The 16879-nt window shown below is 38.2% G+C and overlaps 1 protein-coding gene across 2 annotated transcripts in view; it reads right to left on the bottom strand.

Annotated features, from left to right (window-relative positions):
• Positions 1-16879, bottom strand: part of CYTH3 (cytohesin 3) — a 51868-nt gene that overhangs the window by 22418 nt on the left and 12571 nt on the right. The window contains exons 1-4 of one of the 2 annotated variants that reach the window (XM_082772593.1): positions 13109-13209; positions 2954-3036; positions 2314-2378; positions 1813-1879 (exon numbers count right to left, since the gene is read on the bottom strand). In XM_082772593.1, coding sequence (XP_082628719.1) covers positions 1813-1879; positions 2314-2351 — 105 coding nt within the window. In that variant the 5' untranslated portion in view covers positions 2352-2378; positions 2954-3036; positions 13109-13209. Of the gene's footprint in view, positions 1-1812; positions 1880-2313; positions 2379-2953; positions 3037-13108; positions 13210-16879 lie in introns of those variants that run through there. The other variant, XM_082772592.1, reaches the window with a different exon arrangement.

The following is a 16879-nucleotide window of genomic DNA, read 5'->3' as shown; positions in this document are numbered from 1 at the left end:
TGGCATTCCTAAAGTGTTTTTTACAAACTTGACCGTCACAGTCCTTTCCACACTATCTAACCAAATCTGAACAGCAAATTTGGTGATGTTACATGATATAACTGCATTAAATGCATATATTGTGATGATGTTTTGCTGGTAAGGGGTCAGGGACAATTATTCAACATACTGGGTACCACATTAGAAAATTTAAATCTTTAAATAAAAATGGTTAAGAAAGCTCAAAATGTTCCTGCTTCTATGAAAACATTATATCTCCATTACTTGATTAAAAAAAAAAAAAAATACACCACCACTTTGGGAATTCAGTGCACATATTATTACTTTACTTTTTTCACATTTCTAAATACGGAGACCATCTTCCCTCTCACTACAAAAGAAAAGCATCGTTTTCGCAATGACCCCAAGTTCATTCTCTCATACAACATGAGAATGACACAGATTTCAGCTGCCTGTTATTTCAAGTAGCAGCTCCTAACAGAGAGACAATACAGCTTTAGAGCAGCCAGCTACTGCAGGCCGCCACTGATTCATAAACATTATTAAGGAATTACTACTCTAAGTCTGTTTACCACATTTATATTATGTTACAGTAGTAATGTGGCCACAGCATCTATTTATAGAAATAATTCCATCCAACAAGAACAATAACAAAAAACAGTTAACATTGGAACAAAAGCATCTGACATCATTCTGATTTTGCCACAAGCTTCTGGAGACAAAAGAGCTGGAGGAAAAGAGCAAACTACCAGGATATTGGGGATATTCTGCCCTCAACAGAAATGAAGTTACACTGCTACCAAAATGGAGAAATTGAGAAATAAAACACATGGTCGCTAGCTTCAAAAGCATTCTACATCACAAAACACTTGAGTGCTTCTCGTAAATTGAAAATAGCCAGAAGAAGGAAAAGTCATCGAAATGTAACTGACTTCAACACAATCTGAAAGAAAAACAATGTTAAGGCAATTTCAAGAAAGATGTTAAAGAAAATAATTCAAAATGGAATCCCAATGAAGACTGCAGAAGGCAGAAAAACAAAGCCAGAAAGATGCCAAATTTAACATAAACAGTAAAGAAACAAAAAATCACATATGTTGAAACAGTTCTTTTAAATATATTGGGAAGTCTGTAAGAGAATGTTCAGGTCACGCAGTTTTCAAGACAATTATTAACTCTAAGAAAAGTAGAGGTACTGCAGAAAAATGAACTACTTTACTTTTCAGCTAAATGAAACTGATAACAGAAGTTCCCACCTGCAGGTGTTTGTACAAACTGTATAGGTACATATATGTGTATGTACACAAATATACAAATGTTCAAATATGACTTTCACAAACAGAATTTAGATATACAAATGTAAGAGCCTGTATGAGAAATAATTATCAACCATGTTAAAAGCATTTTGGAAGAACCAGAGGGAATTAAAGTTAAATTTATTTCCTCACTATTAACCAAATATCAATGTATTTTTAGAATTGTTTGACAAGTCAACATTGAACTCCCTCTATCAGGTACAAATAATCTGTCTGCAAGCCTGCTCAATCAATACCTGGCATATTTGATTGTTGATAAAAACCTTTTCTGATCAAAAAAAAAAGTTTGCTTAAGTGAAAAAAGCACACATGACTGGCAAATGACTAAAATGACTGCTTCTACATTAACCCTCTGCTCAGTGTACTAAAGGATATACAAATAAGGCCTAACAATTTATATTATCAGAAATGTTTTCTTAAGAAAACAGATTGTATTTGCCATAGATCATATTACAAGCAGGAACTTGATTCCTGACGAGCAATAATAATTCTTTACCTTCTTAGGGTCCATGTTGAATTTCTTCCTTCCCATAGCTATCTGTTTATTTCTTTGTGTAGTTTTGCTACACATGGAGAAAAGGGAAAAAATAAAAAGCAGTTATAAGTTATTCTTATAAAACAGAACCATTTCTGGATTAGTTTCTTTTAATTTGTATTTTGATTACTTCGTATTTTAATATTATGAAAGAGACATTCACTTTTTATAAGGGGGAAAATTATGTTACTATTTATGGTTATTTCAAGTAATTGATGCTTCCATTAACTGTATCATTATTAATTGGACCATCTAAAATATTACATTCTATTGAACATATTCTCAATCCAAACAAATGACACACCTGAGTGGGATAGTGTCAAACTTCAGAGGCTTTATATTAGACTGAATAAAGGTGATCAAATGTTTGTTTAGCATAATAAAGCCATTTTTATTTTCTGTTCCTAGAAGAGCTTATTCCAAGGTCTTACTGAATCATGGCCGTATGTTGGCACTACTTACCTTTCTTCCACACTGGTCAGGTTATCAATTTCTGTCATAACCTCAGCTATTTCAAATTTTAATCTCTGCCAAAAGAAGGAAGTGAATTAAATTAACCCACATTAATACTCATTTTTAAATTATCATGTACTAGTAAGACGTTAGTTTTTTTTTTTTTTCTTTAATTATTTGATAGTCAGCTGAAGACAAGTGATAAATCTCATGGTTTCTTTAGATACCTTGTTTAAAGATTTTACCACAACTGAATCACTGATCTGAAGTATATCATTCAAGTATATGCTCATGTCAGAAGATCAAGACCAAACTGTCATTACCAACCTCAATATAAGATTTATTTACCCAAATTTCTTTCTCGCTCCTATGCTATATACAAATCCACTGCTTCTTGAGTTCTTGATTACACAAATCAAATGTGTACATATACGCATAATGCGTTACATAAATACAGAAGTTAACATTTTTAAAAGCACATAATGAATTGTAAATCCTATTGATAATTAGTAAGCTTTAGCTTAGGCCATTTACATGCTTTTAAAACCATTACGTACAGTGATTTATACGTACAGAGAAATGTTGTAGTCTGTTATAAATTTCATCTACTGAAGTAGTCTCCTAAGGAATTTACAGATAAATCAATTACCTCAATATCATCAATCAGTTCTTTTTTCCTGCGACGAATATTTAAAAGTTCTTCTCTTTCTTCTATGGAGAGGTCATCAGGCACTGAAATAAGAGCAAAACATAGCCTTTCATGCATTTGCTAACGTAACTCATAGCAGAAAACTGAATAAACTTGATTAAGAAAAACAAGCTTACAGGAAAGTTTTTTTAGTTGCAATTATTTTCAGTAAAAATATTTACAGAGAAAAAAAAAAAAAAAACCAAAGCAAATTTACTGAAATTCTATTTTGTAAAATCATAAATAACGTAATAGACTAGGGACAGAATCAGTCCTTCAAAAGAAGCCTAGACAATTTAAGGGAACTCGTTATCATATGATACGTGGTAAGATTTGATTCCACAGTTAAATTGCCGAAGTCTGGTACCATTCCAGTTATTTTAGTCATGGACCAAAATTTTTCATGTAAGTAAATTATCACTCAAAATACATTCACCTAACGTTTTGCAGGTGGGGAAAGCCAAAGAAAAGCCAAGACTATACAAAACTCATTATCAAGATGTGCATCCTGATACTGATTTCCCACATCATAACTGCAAGAGTAACCTTTTACTTGGCTGCTTTTTACCCGTACATATGAGACAGAGGTAAGTAGAACACTACAGACATCCCCAACAGCAATTACTTTCCATCAGCTGGATAAACATGTTTGCTCTTTACAAATAAATATGCAGTTACAATCCGTTATTGAATAGAGCCTATCATGAAGTTCTGCTTTTGTGTAGCACCACTTGAGTGAGTCTGAAGCATTTAACTCAATTTGAAGAACCTCCTTGGCCATGCTAAAACAAATACGTTACCCTGCTGATAAAAAGTATTTGCCTCTGAAGATGCAGATGTTTTCCTGCGTGATTGTCAGCCACTCTAGCAAGAGTCCCTTACCCTGCAGTCTCTGACAACTAACAAACAAAAAGTTATTTGCACAAAACCTCTGCTTTTCTCAAGCAATCAGATCTTCACCAGCAAGAAACTTGCTTGGCCATGGATTACGCTCACTTACTTGTACAGCAGTAGCACACCAACCACAAATATTCACCTCCTTTGCAACAATCCTGTAATAACAGTTTTAACACTACCCACTTTCTTGGAAATTGCTCCTTATTTATAGAACAGCTTTTCCTTCCAGCTCCAATGGAACAACAAAAATAATTATTAAGTTATTTATATGGTTCTGTACCAACAGTAACAACCAACAGTGCAGTCACTTCAGAAGGCCAAGGGTGTTTCCTCATGTCATATATACATTTAATGGACACAACAGGATCACGAGCAAAGATTCAGCTTGACAAAAGTTTTTTCACTTGGACTCTTGAAACATAGCCTCTGTTCAAACCTTAATAATGAAATATATTGATTACTTTTGACATCCAGTGGTTAAGCTCCTTTCCTTTTAGGATCCAAATCATAATATAAAATCCAAACGGCAACAGAGCTTGTTAGACATGAAGTAATTATGGGAGATGATCTCATTTAGCTATTCCAGATACAGACATGATTGAATTACTTCCAGTTTAGGAAATTACAGGCTTCTGTTGAAAGCATACTAGACTTCGATGTTTACCTGCTTTTTCCCCTCGTCAGATCAGAAACTCACCCGTTTCTAAACGTTCCTTTCATGCAAATACTGGTTAAATCTTTTCACATCAAACCTCAGAAACACATGTGATGCTTAGACAAGGGATCACACCATTGTCTTGTGTACTCAAAGATTTTAACCATCCAAACTCAAGAGATTCTGTGCCTATGCACACACTCTGTACCTACATACACCAGAGTTAACTTGGTTATCTGAGGACTGAAAACAACAAAACTCAAGTCTGTTACCCGATGTTGATTGTTTGAAAGGCAAAACACGTATAATCTATGACTCCCCTAGCTGGGAAGTATGCTCAAGTATCATTAAAGCATTTTTGCAGTGTTAGATTAGTAGACAAAATTAGATTAGACTTTGCAGTATCAGTAAGTCCTCCACTTACACACTTCCTGCCATAGCAGAGACTTGGCTGATCTCACCTTCACTGGTAACTAGCAATACTAAACAGAAGGCAAATAAAAAATAACCTTAAAGCTTTCAGTATTTAGTATCCACAGATGGTGCTTGGTTTGCCTTCAAGCCAAGTGTATTTGCTGCTACCACTAACTCCGCCCGAAGCCTAACGCCAGTGAGTGCTGCTGCAGTTCCTTTTCCTTTACGTTACTACCCAGTGAAAGTGTGGAATATCTGGGACAAGTGGAATTTCTATTTTAAATCAACATGACTGATGACAGTTTTCTGTGCTCAGGCTACCGAGTGAAGGAAAAGAAATAAAACACCAAAATAAAGAAATAAAACACCAAAGTCCTCTTCCTACAGCTCTCTGAGTCTGTCTTCTGGGTTTTTTCATTCCCTCTGATCGCAGCAGCAACAGGGAGACAGCCCTCACAACACAATTAATAATCCTGTTAGACAAAAAGGAAATAAACTAAATGGAGTCAGACTGTCTTTTGCATTAGGAAATAACATCAAGTATCTATCTGCCAGATGAAAGACAAGAAAAATCTGCTAGAAAATAAGATTCTAAGAGCTCTTACAGAGCACTCAGAAGAGAGTATTTAGAGGGAACTCCACATTACTGCAACATCTTTAAGTAAGGGTATTAGTATCAGAGCCAAAGGACTCCAATACCCTTTGATAAGGATAAAAAACCAGGCTAGAGCTAAGCAAGGGTCACAGTACTGCTCAGGTTCCAGCCACTACTGGTGCAGTCGGTATTTATATCCACTCACACCAGCAACAGAGAAGGGGTTCTTTAATTGTAGGAAGCGCACGGTCCTATTGCCACCATAAATTGGCAGGTGGGGAAGATAATACTGAAAGTGTTTGTCTTATTCTCAGCCTTCTTTTGGTTGTGTACCATCACTGCTGCCCTTCTCCAGCACTTCTGGTCATGCTGATGAGGAAGCATACCAATGGGCACACAAACTCACCAAGAACATTTTGGAACTGCCCACGGGGCGTTACAGCCTGCAATTTCAGAGGCTACAGGTGTCTGCTCCAGGAGGGTGCATGACCTCAGCCATGGTTGGTGTCCCTGGTGTTTCAATTCTCCTCCTTAAAGCAAAATTTAACAACAGTATTTCTGTATTTCAATGAAGGTTTTTGATACACTAACACTGCATGATGTTCCTACCTGATCTGAACAAAAAAAAAAAAAAAAAAAGAAAAAAAAACACAGTAGAAAATACTCAACTGCTGCTAAAAAATAAAAAGAAAAATCACTAATGCAAAAGGGCACGCACCATTACTTAAACCTTCTCCTTACAAGGAAGGATCTACTCTATTTTTCACTTCAAATATTCTTTCTTTTTCATTGATCTCTAGTGATTCGAAAACAGAAGAAAAACTCAGCATCCTACTTCTAAACAGATAAAACGTTTCCCCAGCAGTAGGGCTGAATGGCAATCAGTCTGTCTCACTGTGTGCGAGGTGCCTTCCACAACCTGCAGAGCAGGCACCGCAGCGAGAGCCTGAACAGAATTTTCTTTGGAAAGGCAACCTGCGGAGCTGTGGTGCCCAGGCATCCTTAGACACCAGAGCTAGTGCTTGCCATGCTTCCAACCTGAAAAGAAAAATTCATTTATTCAAAAAGTTCCAAAACTACATCCGAAAAGTGTGACATCCAGGCTGACATTTGGCTCATGTCAAGCAAACGTGAGACCAAAGATGCCTGAAGAGTAACCACAGTGCCTTGAAGCACCTCCACAGACCTCAGCAAGCAGGTCCATGCCACAAGGGATGTCTGCTCTGAGAAGACTGCTTCCATTCAGCTGTACTGAATGTGCAGGCAAGTGTTTGCTAGCTAGAACACTTAAGATTATTTTTTTTAAAGCTTGTGCCCATATAACCCTCCACATACAAGTGCTCCTTGAGTGCATATTACCTATTTGTTCCATAAGACAAATTTCCTAGCTCTCTCCTCTGAGTCACTTCCAAGCCTTTTTTTTTTTTTATTTTTTTTTTGGTCTTTCACCAATTCTAAACACAAAGTAGACAGGATGGGAGGAGTTAGCATGAACATTTAAATACTGAAAGAGAACAAAGAGCTGGATGGAAAAGCACTTTGGTATAGTGAACAAACTGGAGTTGCATCACGCTTTCATGCTATCTTCTAATCTTTAAATAAAGACAATGTTCTATTTCCAACGTGAGTCATTCATGAGAAAACCCTTCAGCTCACAGGGAGAGCCCTTCCTTTTTCTAAAACTTCAGAGTTTCAGCTATTACTAAACAGAAAGACAATTTGCCTAGTGATGATTTTACTAGATAGGCACGGCATTGTTCTAAATCCAAATTATATTCCTGGCCAAGTAGTAAAACAGAATGAAAGACAACAGTATAAATCTTGCTAGTACTAAAAAATAATAAGAAATCATTAAAAAAAAAAAAGGCTAAATACATATTCCAACTTGGCCCATTTCTGTTCAATTACTGTAACTAACTAAATACATGTAGATGAATTTCCTGTAAACAAATACTTATCAGAATATGCACTTTTAATGCAGGTTTGTTTGCACTAAAGGTGTTACCATAAAAACACACATCCCAAAACCAAAAAACAAACTGTAGTTTGCCATAGCAATCAGTGCTTTGTCCTGTAGCTGTGATGATGCCGCTTTAATCATTTTCCACTATCAGCAACACAAGCACAGCATCCAAACACGGGCATTAACCCAGAACTCTGAAGCTTACAAAGGCACCTTCAGTATTCATTTCTCTCTACAAGTCCTACTAAAAAGCATGGGAATCAATTCACTTCTCAGATGCTGACATTGAAGGTCATAAAAATTATCATTAAAAAATAGAAAATTCAACTGTCAAATGCAATTCTTTACATTCCTGTTTCCAGATAATTTCTTTACATCTTCAACTGTTTTATGTTCACTTTACATTTTTGTCCTTCATTTACTAAAGCATGAAGCAAATGTAATAGCATGACTTAAATGCCATCAATCCAAATGTGGCATTTTTGAGCAAGCAGGAACCAAAAATTAAAAAATAACCAAGTCTTCTGCGCACTGAGAAAGAACTGCAACAGACCAACACACAAGGAACATGCCACAGGTCACTGCAAATTAGGAGTGTATCCCTAAATAAGAGAGACAAATCCAGTACTTCCTAAATCCACATCCCTCATCTTTTCCAGTAGCAAAAAATAAATCCTCTCCAGTGATGTTACATGAACCAACAGAATTCCTGTGTTTGAAAATCTTTCCTTACTAGTCTTTCCCCCAGCATTCACTGGCTAAGAGGTAACGCAATCTTGCTCCACCACTTCATGTGATTTCAGAGTTCAGATTCTCAAGAGAACACCAAAATAATCCCTAGCCATAAACAAAAAAGCTCCTCAGTATCTATCAATAGATAACACTGATTCTCTAGCTCACTTGACTACTGACACAACGAAGTTTTGGTTTCGTAAATACTCTCCTCCTACCGTGTCAGCCCCAAAGGGGTGATGTTAAGCACTCCCATTCCAAGCAAAGAGTTTCATTTAGATAGAACAGATAGATTTCATTTTGCTGCTACTGAAGTATCTCACGAGTACAAAGATAGTTACACAACACGAGGCTTAAAACTAAACAAACCTATCCTTGCCCATCCACAGATTCTGCACAACTGTTTCTTCTGACCTTTAAAAATAATACACATCCATCCTGAGAACAAATCTGATCGTCTCAGGACATTTGTCTCAACGGATATTCTCAGGCTACTCTCTTCCTTTCCCCCTACACGCTCCCTTTTTTAAACTTAATTATAGGAACATTCTCCAGCTTTCAGGCAAGACGTATAAACAAAGCTGTGACCACTTGTGGCTATTAAAAATTCCACAGAGGGTTTTGTAGGAGGACATCCTCCTGCACGGATTTATTTCAGTGTGAAAACGAAATATAACTGCATTAAATTCAATCAGTAAGACTAGTTTTATTTTTATTTTTTAAAGGCAACCAAATCCAACTATCCTACTGCATTAATCTTTGCTATTTAGTCACTGCTGAGCACATTCTAGCACAGTAGTGCTCACACGTCCATTAACAGTGAAAATAAACCTTTACACAATATCCTTTTGCACACAAAATTACCAGTTAGCGGTATGAGGAATTTAGGACTGAGTCCATGGCTTGCAGAGTTATTTTGAGAGTTTTTGGTCACGAGGGATGCTGTGACCAGAAAGCACATTAGCAGCAAAACCCAGAAGAGAGCCTCAAACGTGCATCCATCATTGTAATTGTTTAACTACCGGAAAGCACACCATTACAAGATGTTGCTGAAAACATCTTTCCCTCTAGGACAAGGATATACTTCACAAGCAACTCATAGCTAAGACACCTGTCCTCTGGGGCTTCTAATAATATGTGAAAAAGCCCAACTTAGTATTAAATCCATTATTACACAAAAATGTATTTTCAGGAATTTAGAGGAAACAGTTTCCCTCTGACATGACCCACTAAATCTCTTATGTTTAGAAATTGGTTTATTTCCTCTGCAGGGTAGGTTTAGTTATACCAGTTCTAGTTATACCAGATTCCCATTCAACATTTTTTTATTGAAAGAACAAAAAGCGTAAAAAATTGGAAATATAAAATGCATTTTTATTCTACACAGAAAAGAGACAGCAGGCTAACTGCTGCCAGGTACATAATCACTTCTTGGAAAAATCAAGCATTATTTTTAATTGAAAGAATTAAAGTCATTCTTACGCATTATAACATAATGCGTAAGAATGACTTCAAATAACACAAAATTATGTTTTTTGTCCTGGTCAGAAATGCCCACATATAATTTAGTTGGTGTTACCATGCTTAGTCAAGCAGAAAGTAGGGAATTCTGAAGTTGTGCAAAAGCAGGGTCTAAAAAACACCAATTTGTGAAGAAATATATGTATATATATATATATATATACACACACACACTCCAATCCATGCCATTTACCTGCCTTCCCAGAGCCAGCATTAGGGTTTCACCTATCACACACAGGAGACTGCTGCACATATGCTTACATCTATAACGTATAAACCACAGTAAATGTGTTTCTTGAACTCGATGGAGCAGGAGTTTGCAGCGACCGACCGCAGCATATGGATCTTTACAATCTGCCCATGCTGATAACAGGAGCAACAACAGCTGTAAAGAAACAGATGAGTGTACAAAGGCTTTTTACAGCTCACATGAGCAGCTAACCCTCGCTGTTCCTACTTGCCCTTCCCAACAGCAGTGAAGCACAAATAGGTACAGCTTTACAACAGCTTTCATATCTTCACCCTGCTAGATAGATATGTTGATAGAAACAACCGAAGAGCCAACCGCCTTGCTTTTTATTTCCTAATTATGCCACTGACACACATATCTGCCATCTGAAAGCAGTGTTTGTTTAAGTTAATGATCACTTCTCTTTTACCATCCCTGTTATTTTTATGAACAGGCAGTACTGAAGACCATGATTACACTACACTTACCTCCTCTACATCTTATATTCACTAATGTACCTTGTCTCATCATTCTGATGCACTTCCATTAGGAAACCAAGTGTTTTGCAAACACAAGTAAAAGAACCACCTTCAAGCAAATGAAGGGGTGTCATGTGTGGAGGAAAGAAAAACCACACAGAGAGCAGCTCTGCGCGACATGCTTTGCCACTTGCTGCTGGATTTACAGCCCTGCCCGCATCCCGCCTTGTTCTGGGTTTGTTTTCTGCCAGTTTAGCAAGCCAAACGCTTTCACACAAGGATCACAGAGCTGCCCAAGCCAAAGCAATAGGCACAGCAAAAGCCCTGGCAGAGGGAGGCAGAGGGGGCAGCAACCCTTGAAACATCAGCCAGCCCTAAAACCAGCTCAGCCCAGCCCTCAAACCCCACCCTCGCAGCCTGTATCCTCTAAATCCTGAAAGTAGTTCAACCTGATATTAAAAATAGATAAGTGTGGATTTCCTTTTAGGTGCATTTTTCTTTTGAAGTCACTCAGCTCCTGCTTCAAGATCAGAAGATGCTTCTAGGCCAACTTTTTAAAAGTATGTAAATACAGATCACTGAATATGGAAAGAAAGATGGGTTTAACTTCACATTCTAAGTCTCTTACCCAAATAAATTAATACTGGCATTAATAATACAGTGTTAAAATATGCATGGTCATGCATATTGAATAAATACAGAAAATTTTTATGCTAACTAATGTGGAAATCATAAAGGGAGATGTTGGTCACAACGTAATGGGATGTCTTTTGGGGTGGGTTATTAACAGATTAGCACAGATAGTGGAAACACTACCCAAGTTAGCACGTGCCTTTGTTGGTAGGGATTGCCAAAAACTGTTCAAGAAATCTGGTGAATCGCCAGTCAGATTACAGTGTTACACCCATATACTAGTAAGTACACCATCACCTTCACATCGCTGTCCTCTTTCAAAAGGGAAAACACTAAAATAATGCAGGACAAAAGCAATACCTTTGCAGTGCTAAGCACTAAAAGTAAAAATGCATTCTTTTATTGTCTTGCTGCATTATTTATATTGCCTTAAAACTTTCTTAGATTTTAGCTTTTAAGCAAAATGATTATATTTGATTTTCCCCACAGTGAATAATGGGAAAGGGTGATCAAATCAGCTCTGTGTAGCAACACCACCAGTAAACATGCAGATGATATTACGACTCCAAAATTAAGAGGTGTCAAGCCTTTTCTTTACGCTACATCAGATCAAAAAAACATTGTCAAACAGAATCAAAAGATTTCTTCCCCATCAATATGTATGCTGCAAGGCAGAATCTCACGAAGATGTAATTTTGGGAGAACTCAATAGTATTTTTCCTCCCTATTGAGCAATCGTTATGCACAGAACCGAGGAAACATAGGTTACTTTGTGCTACAGCTGAAATTGAACTCCGTTCCTCTGATGTTTGCATTTGAAAGCCCACAGTAAGTGTTACTGTAAGTGTTAACACAAAATACAGTCTTTGTAAAAACTGCAGATTCCATATTTCTCTTGTTGACTTTCACAGAAAGATCCAGGTCACAACAAATTCTCTAATTCTGGCTTGTGTTTCAGCACTCCAGAGTGAGAGACTGATCCAGCAACAATGCCAGGAGAGGCCATGGTAACAGCTGATAGCAAATTATGCACCCGTCTGCAACACACAGCAGCCACTTTAAGTGGGAGTCTTGGGAAACAAATCAGGGTTCCTCCTCAGTGTTATCTAGGTGGTGAAAGCAACAGACCACCGTGCCAAGTATGCACAGCTAAGTGACACATGAAAGATACCGCATATTTATTTGAAACCCTTCATTCATTACAGTGCGATAAAAGGGCAGCTGAAGATCAGTGGATTTAGCTTGACTACAGTAGGAAAACTCTGAAATTCAAAAATTAAGACTGAATAGCTTCCCAAGAGTTAGATCCTTTGAGTTCCAGAAGTTGCACATACAATACCTTTTAGTACTTTTTAACTTGGGGCATTTATGATCTTGCCCAATAAAAGCATATTGTATCACACAGCATACTACTATAAAGATTTCTACGAAGAATGGGATGGAAAGGGACTGGATGATCCCATGACAAATTTCTGTGACAGAACTATTTGCTTCTAATGGAGACAAGCATACAGGCAATGCTGACAGTAATTTTAAAAACTTGAAACAACTGCCAGATGACAAAATTTCAGATAAACAAGGTTTAACAGATTCCCATCAAGTCTTCGGCCGACTGACATTATGCTGTACAGCACAAAGACATCATCTAGTTCAAATCCAGGTCAGAAAATAAGCAATTATCCACCTTTGTGAGTTATGCTGCATTCTCTTCTAATGTAAAAAGGGAAATGGTTAGCACTTGGCTACCTCCAGGTCATCAGCCACCACCAAAGCCGCTCTCCCCGCAGGGCACAGGAGTGGTCACGTATATACATGCTCCCCAGGCAGCATTCAGCACCAGCTACTGATGGAAATCAGGTCAAGCACACGCAATATGGAGCAGACCGGGAAGCTGGATTGCTTGAGCTACTGTTACCACTGAAGAGGGTTTGGCTCCATGTTCACATTGGAGGATACGGGATGATTCCCAGGAATTCAGCATCTCCCACTGGCACGCACCTCCCAGTAGCTGCTGCGAATGACTGGACTAACCACAGACGTCTCGCTTCCAGCCTAGGCAGATTCCAGCTCCAACATCCAAGCATCCTGGACCAAGGACAGGACAATTCCCAAATAGCAGAGATTATTCCATCATCTGTTGGGTGTGAGAGAAGCAAACAAGAACACACTGATCCTTTCAACTTCTGAAAGGACACTATGAGAAGAAAAAATTTGCAGTGATGTGTTTCAGCTTTCCCCTACCACAGCACCCCCTGCTAGAGGCGAGGAAAGCATTGGCTGGCTCACACCTACATTTCCTAGGACAGATCTGGAAACAGGCTCATAAAGCAAGCACACCAGAGCAGCAACAGACATTCCTGTCAGATTCATTTTGAGTCACAGCATGGAAAATCGACAGGAATGTCGCTGAGCAGCTGCAGGGGGGGGGGCCCAGAGGGCAGACCCCATGGCTGCCCACCAGCAGTACCCTTAAATCCTGCTTTAGATGTGGGTGCAGTTCACCAGACCTACCGTGCTCCCAGCACAACGTCTGGGGCTCAACCCGTCTTGCTGTCATAATTTTCCAGTAACATCTACTCTTGGCAATGAGGGAGCTGCTCTCTGTACTTCACTCATTAGTGGAGAGCATTAGTCAGTTACTTATGATTGCTGGCTCTTTCTGAAGCACACAAATCCAATTTTCAGAAAAAGCAAGGGAAAACTCATCCTTCCCCTTCCCCCACCCCTGCCTGAGACAGCTCTGGAGTTAGATTTCAGAAGCAGTATTTATTGCAGAAGCTTTCTATTTATTCATTTTCCAAGATCAGTTGCAGGCTAAAGGAAGCAGAGCAAATGCTGGATTTGAAAGCAGTCTTCGTTCTCCAAAGAATGTCTCCAGACAGCAACCAGAGAGTGCCATGGTAGGACTACTCACGCATCAAATGACTGCTTGAGTAGCATTTACTTTCCTCCAAAAGAAGATGAGCTCCAGGGTGTTAAATAGGATACCTGACATTGCAAACCATCAAAGTTCTCAGTCTCGTCCAAAAAAAGTAACCCTGATACCTGCTATGGAAGCTGCTGAGCTGCAATACCTGAAGGAAAATGCACTTTAGGTCATACAATATTTTACTTCTTGGTCATCTTCAGCTCCAATGGTTCCAGCACTTTGCTATGACATCAACAAGCCCACTGGCCACATGCTCTGTAGCCCAAGAAGAGACTTCAAGAGGTCAGAAATTTATAGGTTTCTTAGTGAAGGAACAATAAGGCTTAGTTTAAGACTGTAAAGCGTTTTCAAATTCCTCACACAAGAGTATATTTAGCATTTGTGAATTGTTGGTTGCTATCACTCCGTGCAACAATTAGCTTGACAGGTCACTAATCCAGATATAAAAGAGCTTTTTCTCTGGTTCACTGATAAGAAGTTTGCTGGATGGATCACTAACTGTAAGGTCAAACCCCTGCTCTCCCATTCTTAGCTTGGCAAAAGACAATTGGTAGTTTATACCAAATGTGGCTCATCATACTTCCAAAATAAAGCACATTCGCTTTAAACATGCTTTTAAAAAGTCTGAATACTTTTTATTTATTTTTTAGAGTAGACATAAGTTCTATGTTGAAAAAAATACATATTTTTTCATACTTCAAGCAGATCCTCTGGCACTCCAAGCAAAAACTCCTTTGAATAAATACATTCTTCTATTTAAACTTTTCCAAACAGTTTCAGTCAGATCTGCCAAAATAGTACATTGCACTTTCTAGGCTATTTTTCCTGCCTAATATTGACAAAAAAGTCACTGCGTTTCTTCCAGAGATCAATGAAAAATAATCTGACCATGTATTTTTGTACTTTATTAAGTTAATCATTTTTCCTCAGCTAAGTGCTTAACAAGAATCAATCTGTACCCCTACAACTTCAAAGATCTAAGCAATTAACTTCTATTACTCTCTCTGTCTCAGACTTATAGCATGTTAAATTCAGCATTTTTCCTGAAACTGAAGAGAGAAAGGTTTACAAAGGTTTAAGTAACTAACTGGCATTCAACCCCAACCTCTTTCCAAATCCCTTGACTCCTGCTGCTCCTATTTATAAACATTCTTACTCAGATTTCCACTTCATCCTGCCATGCTCAAATAGCAAACATTTTTGTCGATTAGGAAACAACTGAATGGGACCAAATGCTTTAGTTCTGCTACCCCTCACCACAGTGCAAAAGGTACCAATAAAAGATAGCACTTTATGCTAAACTAGTAAAACGTACAGCAAGTCATGTTGTCTTTAACTGCAGATACCAGCTTCATAAGACAATGTGGTTATATATAGCTTCTGAGAAGCAAATTTCCAAAGAGCTCATCACTCCCTTCGGAGCAGTGCTTTACCTGGCATGAGCTTTCAGTACACAAACTTTGTGTAAGGCTGAAAAAAATCTGACTCATATTAACAGTCGCAATCATCCTAAATTTGCCTAAGGGCAACCAGAAACACCACGTTGGAAATTCTGCTGAGCACTCTGCGCCAACAGTGTGTTTGTCTGTACCTCCATGGGCACAGCTAGCGAGGTGCACAGGGAGACTTGTCCACCCCGTGCAGAGATCCTTCTGTTTTTCACAAATCAGCAGTACGGCTCTGGGTACAAAACACCCAGTGAATGCTGTTTGCTGACACTCTCTTGTTTTAAGTATTTTTTGCCCACTGAGAAAGGCAGTTGCTACTAACAATGGTGGCATTATTAAGCATAGGTTTTTGCTACCGAGCCACCTAATCCCAACAGCATACAGCCATGTAGAGAGCAGTCTGCATCACATCAAAATTTTACAAAAGCTAGTTCAAATTGATTTGGACCTTAAACTTTGCTAAAATATTTGAAGCACAACCAGAAAAACCAAGTGCCACATCCACAGACGTCCAGCCAATCTCTCTAAACATTCAGAAACAAATTCTGAAAGATTACCTTTGGATCCTTAAAGAAAAGAAGTCAACAAAAACTGCTCTTACACAAATTTTGAATCAGGTTGTTAGAAAACATGAGATGCTTCCACTTGTCTCTGCAGTTGTAAACCTTGAGGATGAACTCTGCTGTAACGGAAATTTTTTTTTCCTGAATTTTCCTGCAGTTGTAGTTTAAAAAATGTCTTCCCATATGCCAAAGAAACACAAAGTCTAATTAATTGCAAACTGTCAATGGAAGTCTAGCCATCCTGCATTGTTCCAGCTAAGAACTTATGAGCTCACTAATGAAATCTAAAAATACTCCCTACTGATTGAATGGCGATACACACGTTTTCACTAAGTACCGCGACACGCAACTTTGCATGGCACACATAATGTGTTCATACTGAATAGATGACATAGCTTCCATATGAATTAATAGCAATGGAAAAAGACAACTTATACAGACCCGCAGAATATAATCACTACATTGTTCGTTGATCCCTGCCACCACTGTTAACTCTATTCCAGAAAGTCTCGAGAGGAAGCAAGATATAGCAGCAAAGGCTGAGGAACGTCCAGCTGCAAGGGGGTGGGAGGGAAAGGAAGCAGACTGATTAGTTGAAGAGATTTATTGTATGCACATATTCTATGTTAAAATTCATTATCTACAACAACAAATTTCTTGGAGTCATTTAACTGTTCTCAATTCAAATACAGGAAAATGCTATCAGGCTAACATGTGTTTGTTCAGCACTAAACCCTTTCTTTAAAACGTTAAATGAGGTTGTGAAAAGCCAAGACTTTCACAGAATTATCATACAATTATTTCAATAAAGTGAGAAGGACCTTCTGAT

This window comes from Aythya marila (assembly GCF_965140915.1).
Source record: "Aythya marila genome assembly, chromosome: 15".
NCBI classification, from domain to species: domain Eukaryota; kingdom Metazoa; phylum Chordata; class Aves; order Anseriformes; family Anatidae; genus Aythya; species Aythya marila.
Note: the sequence above shows the minus strand (reverse complement) of the source record. Positions and strands in the feature narration are given on the sequence as shown.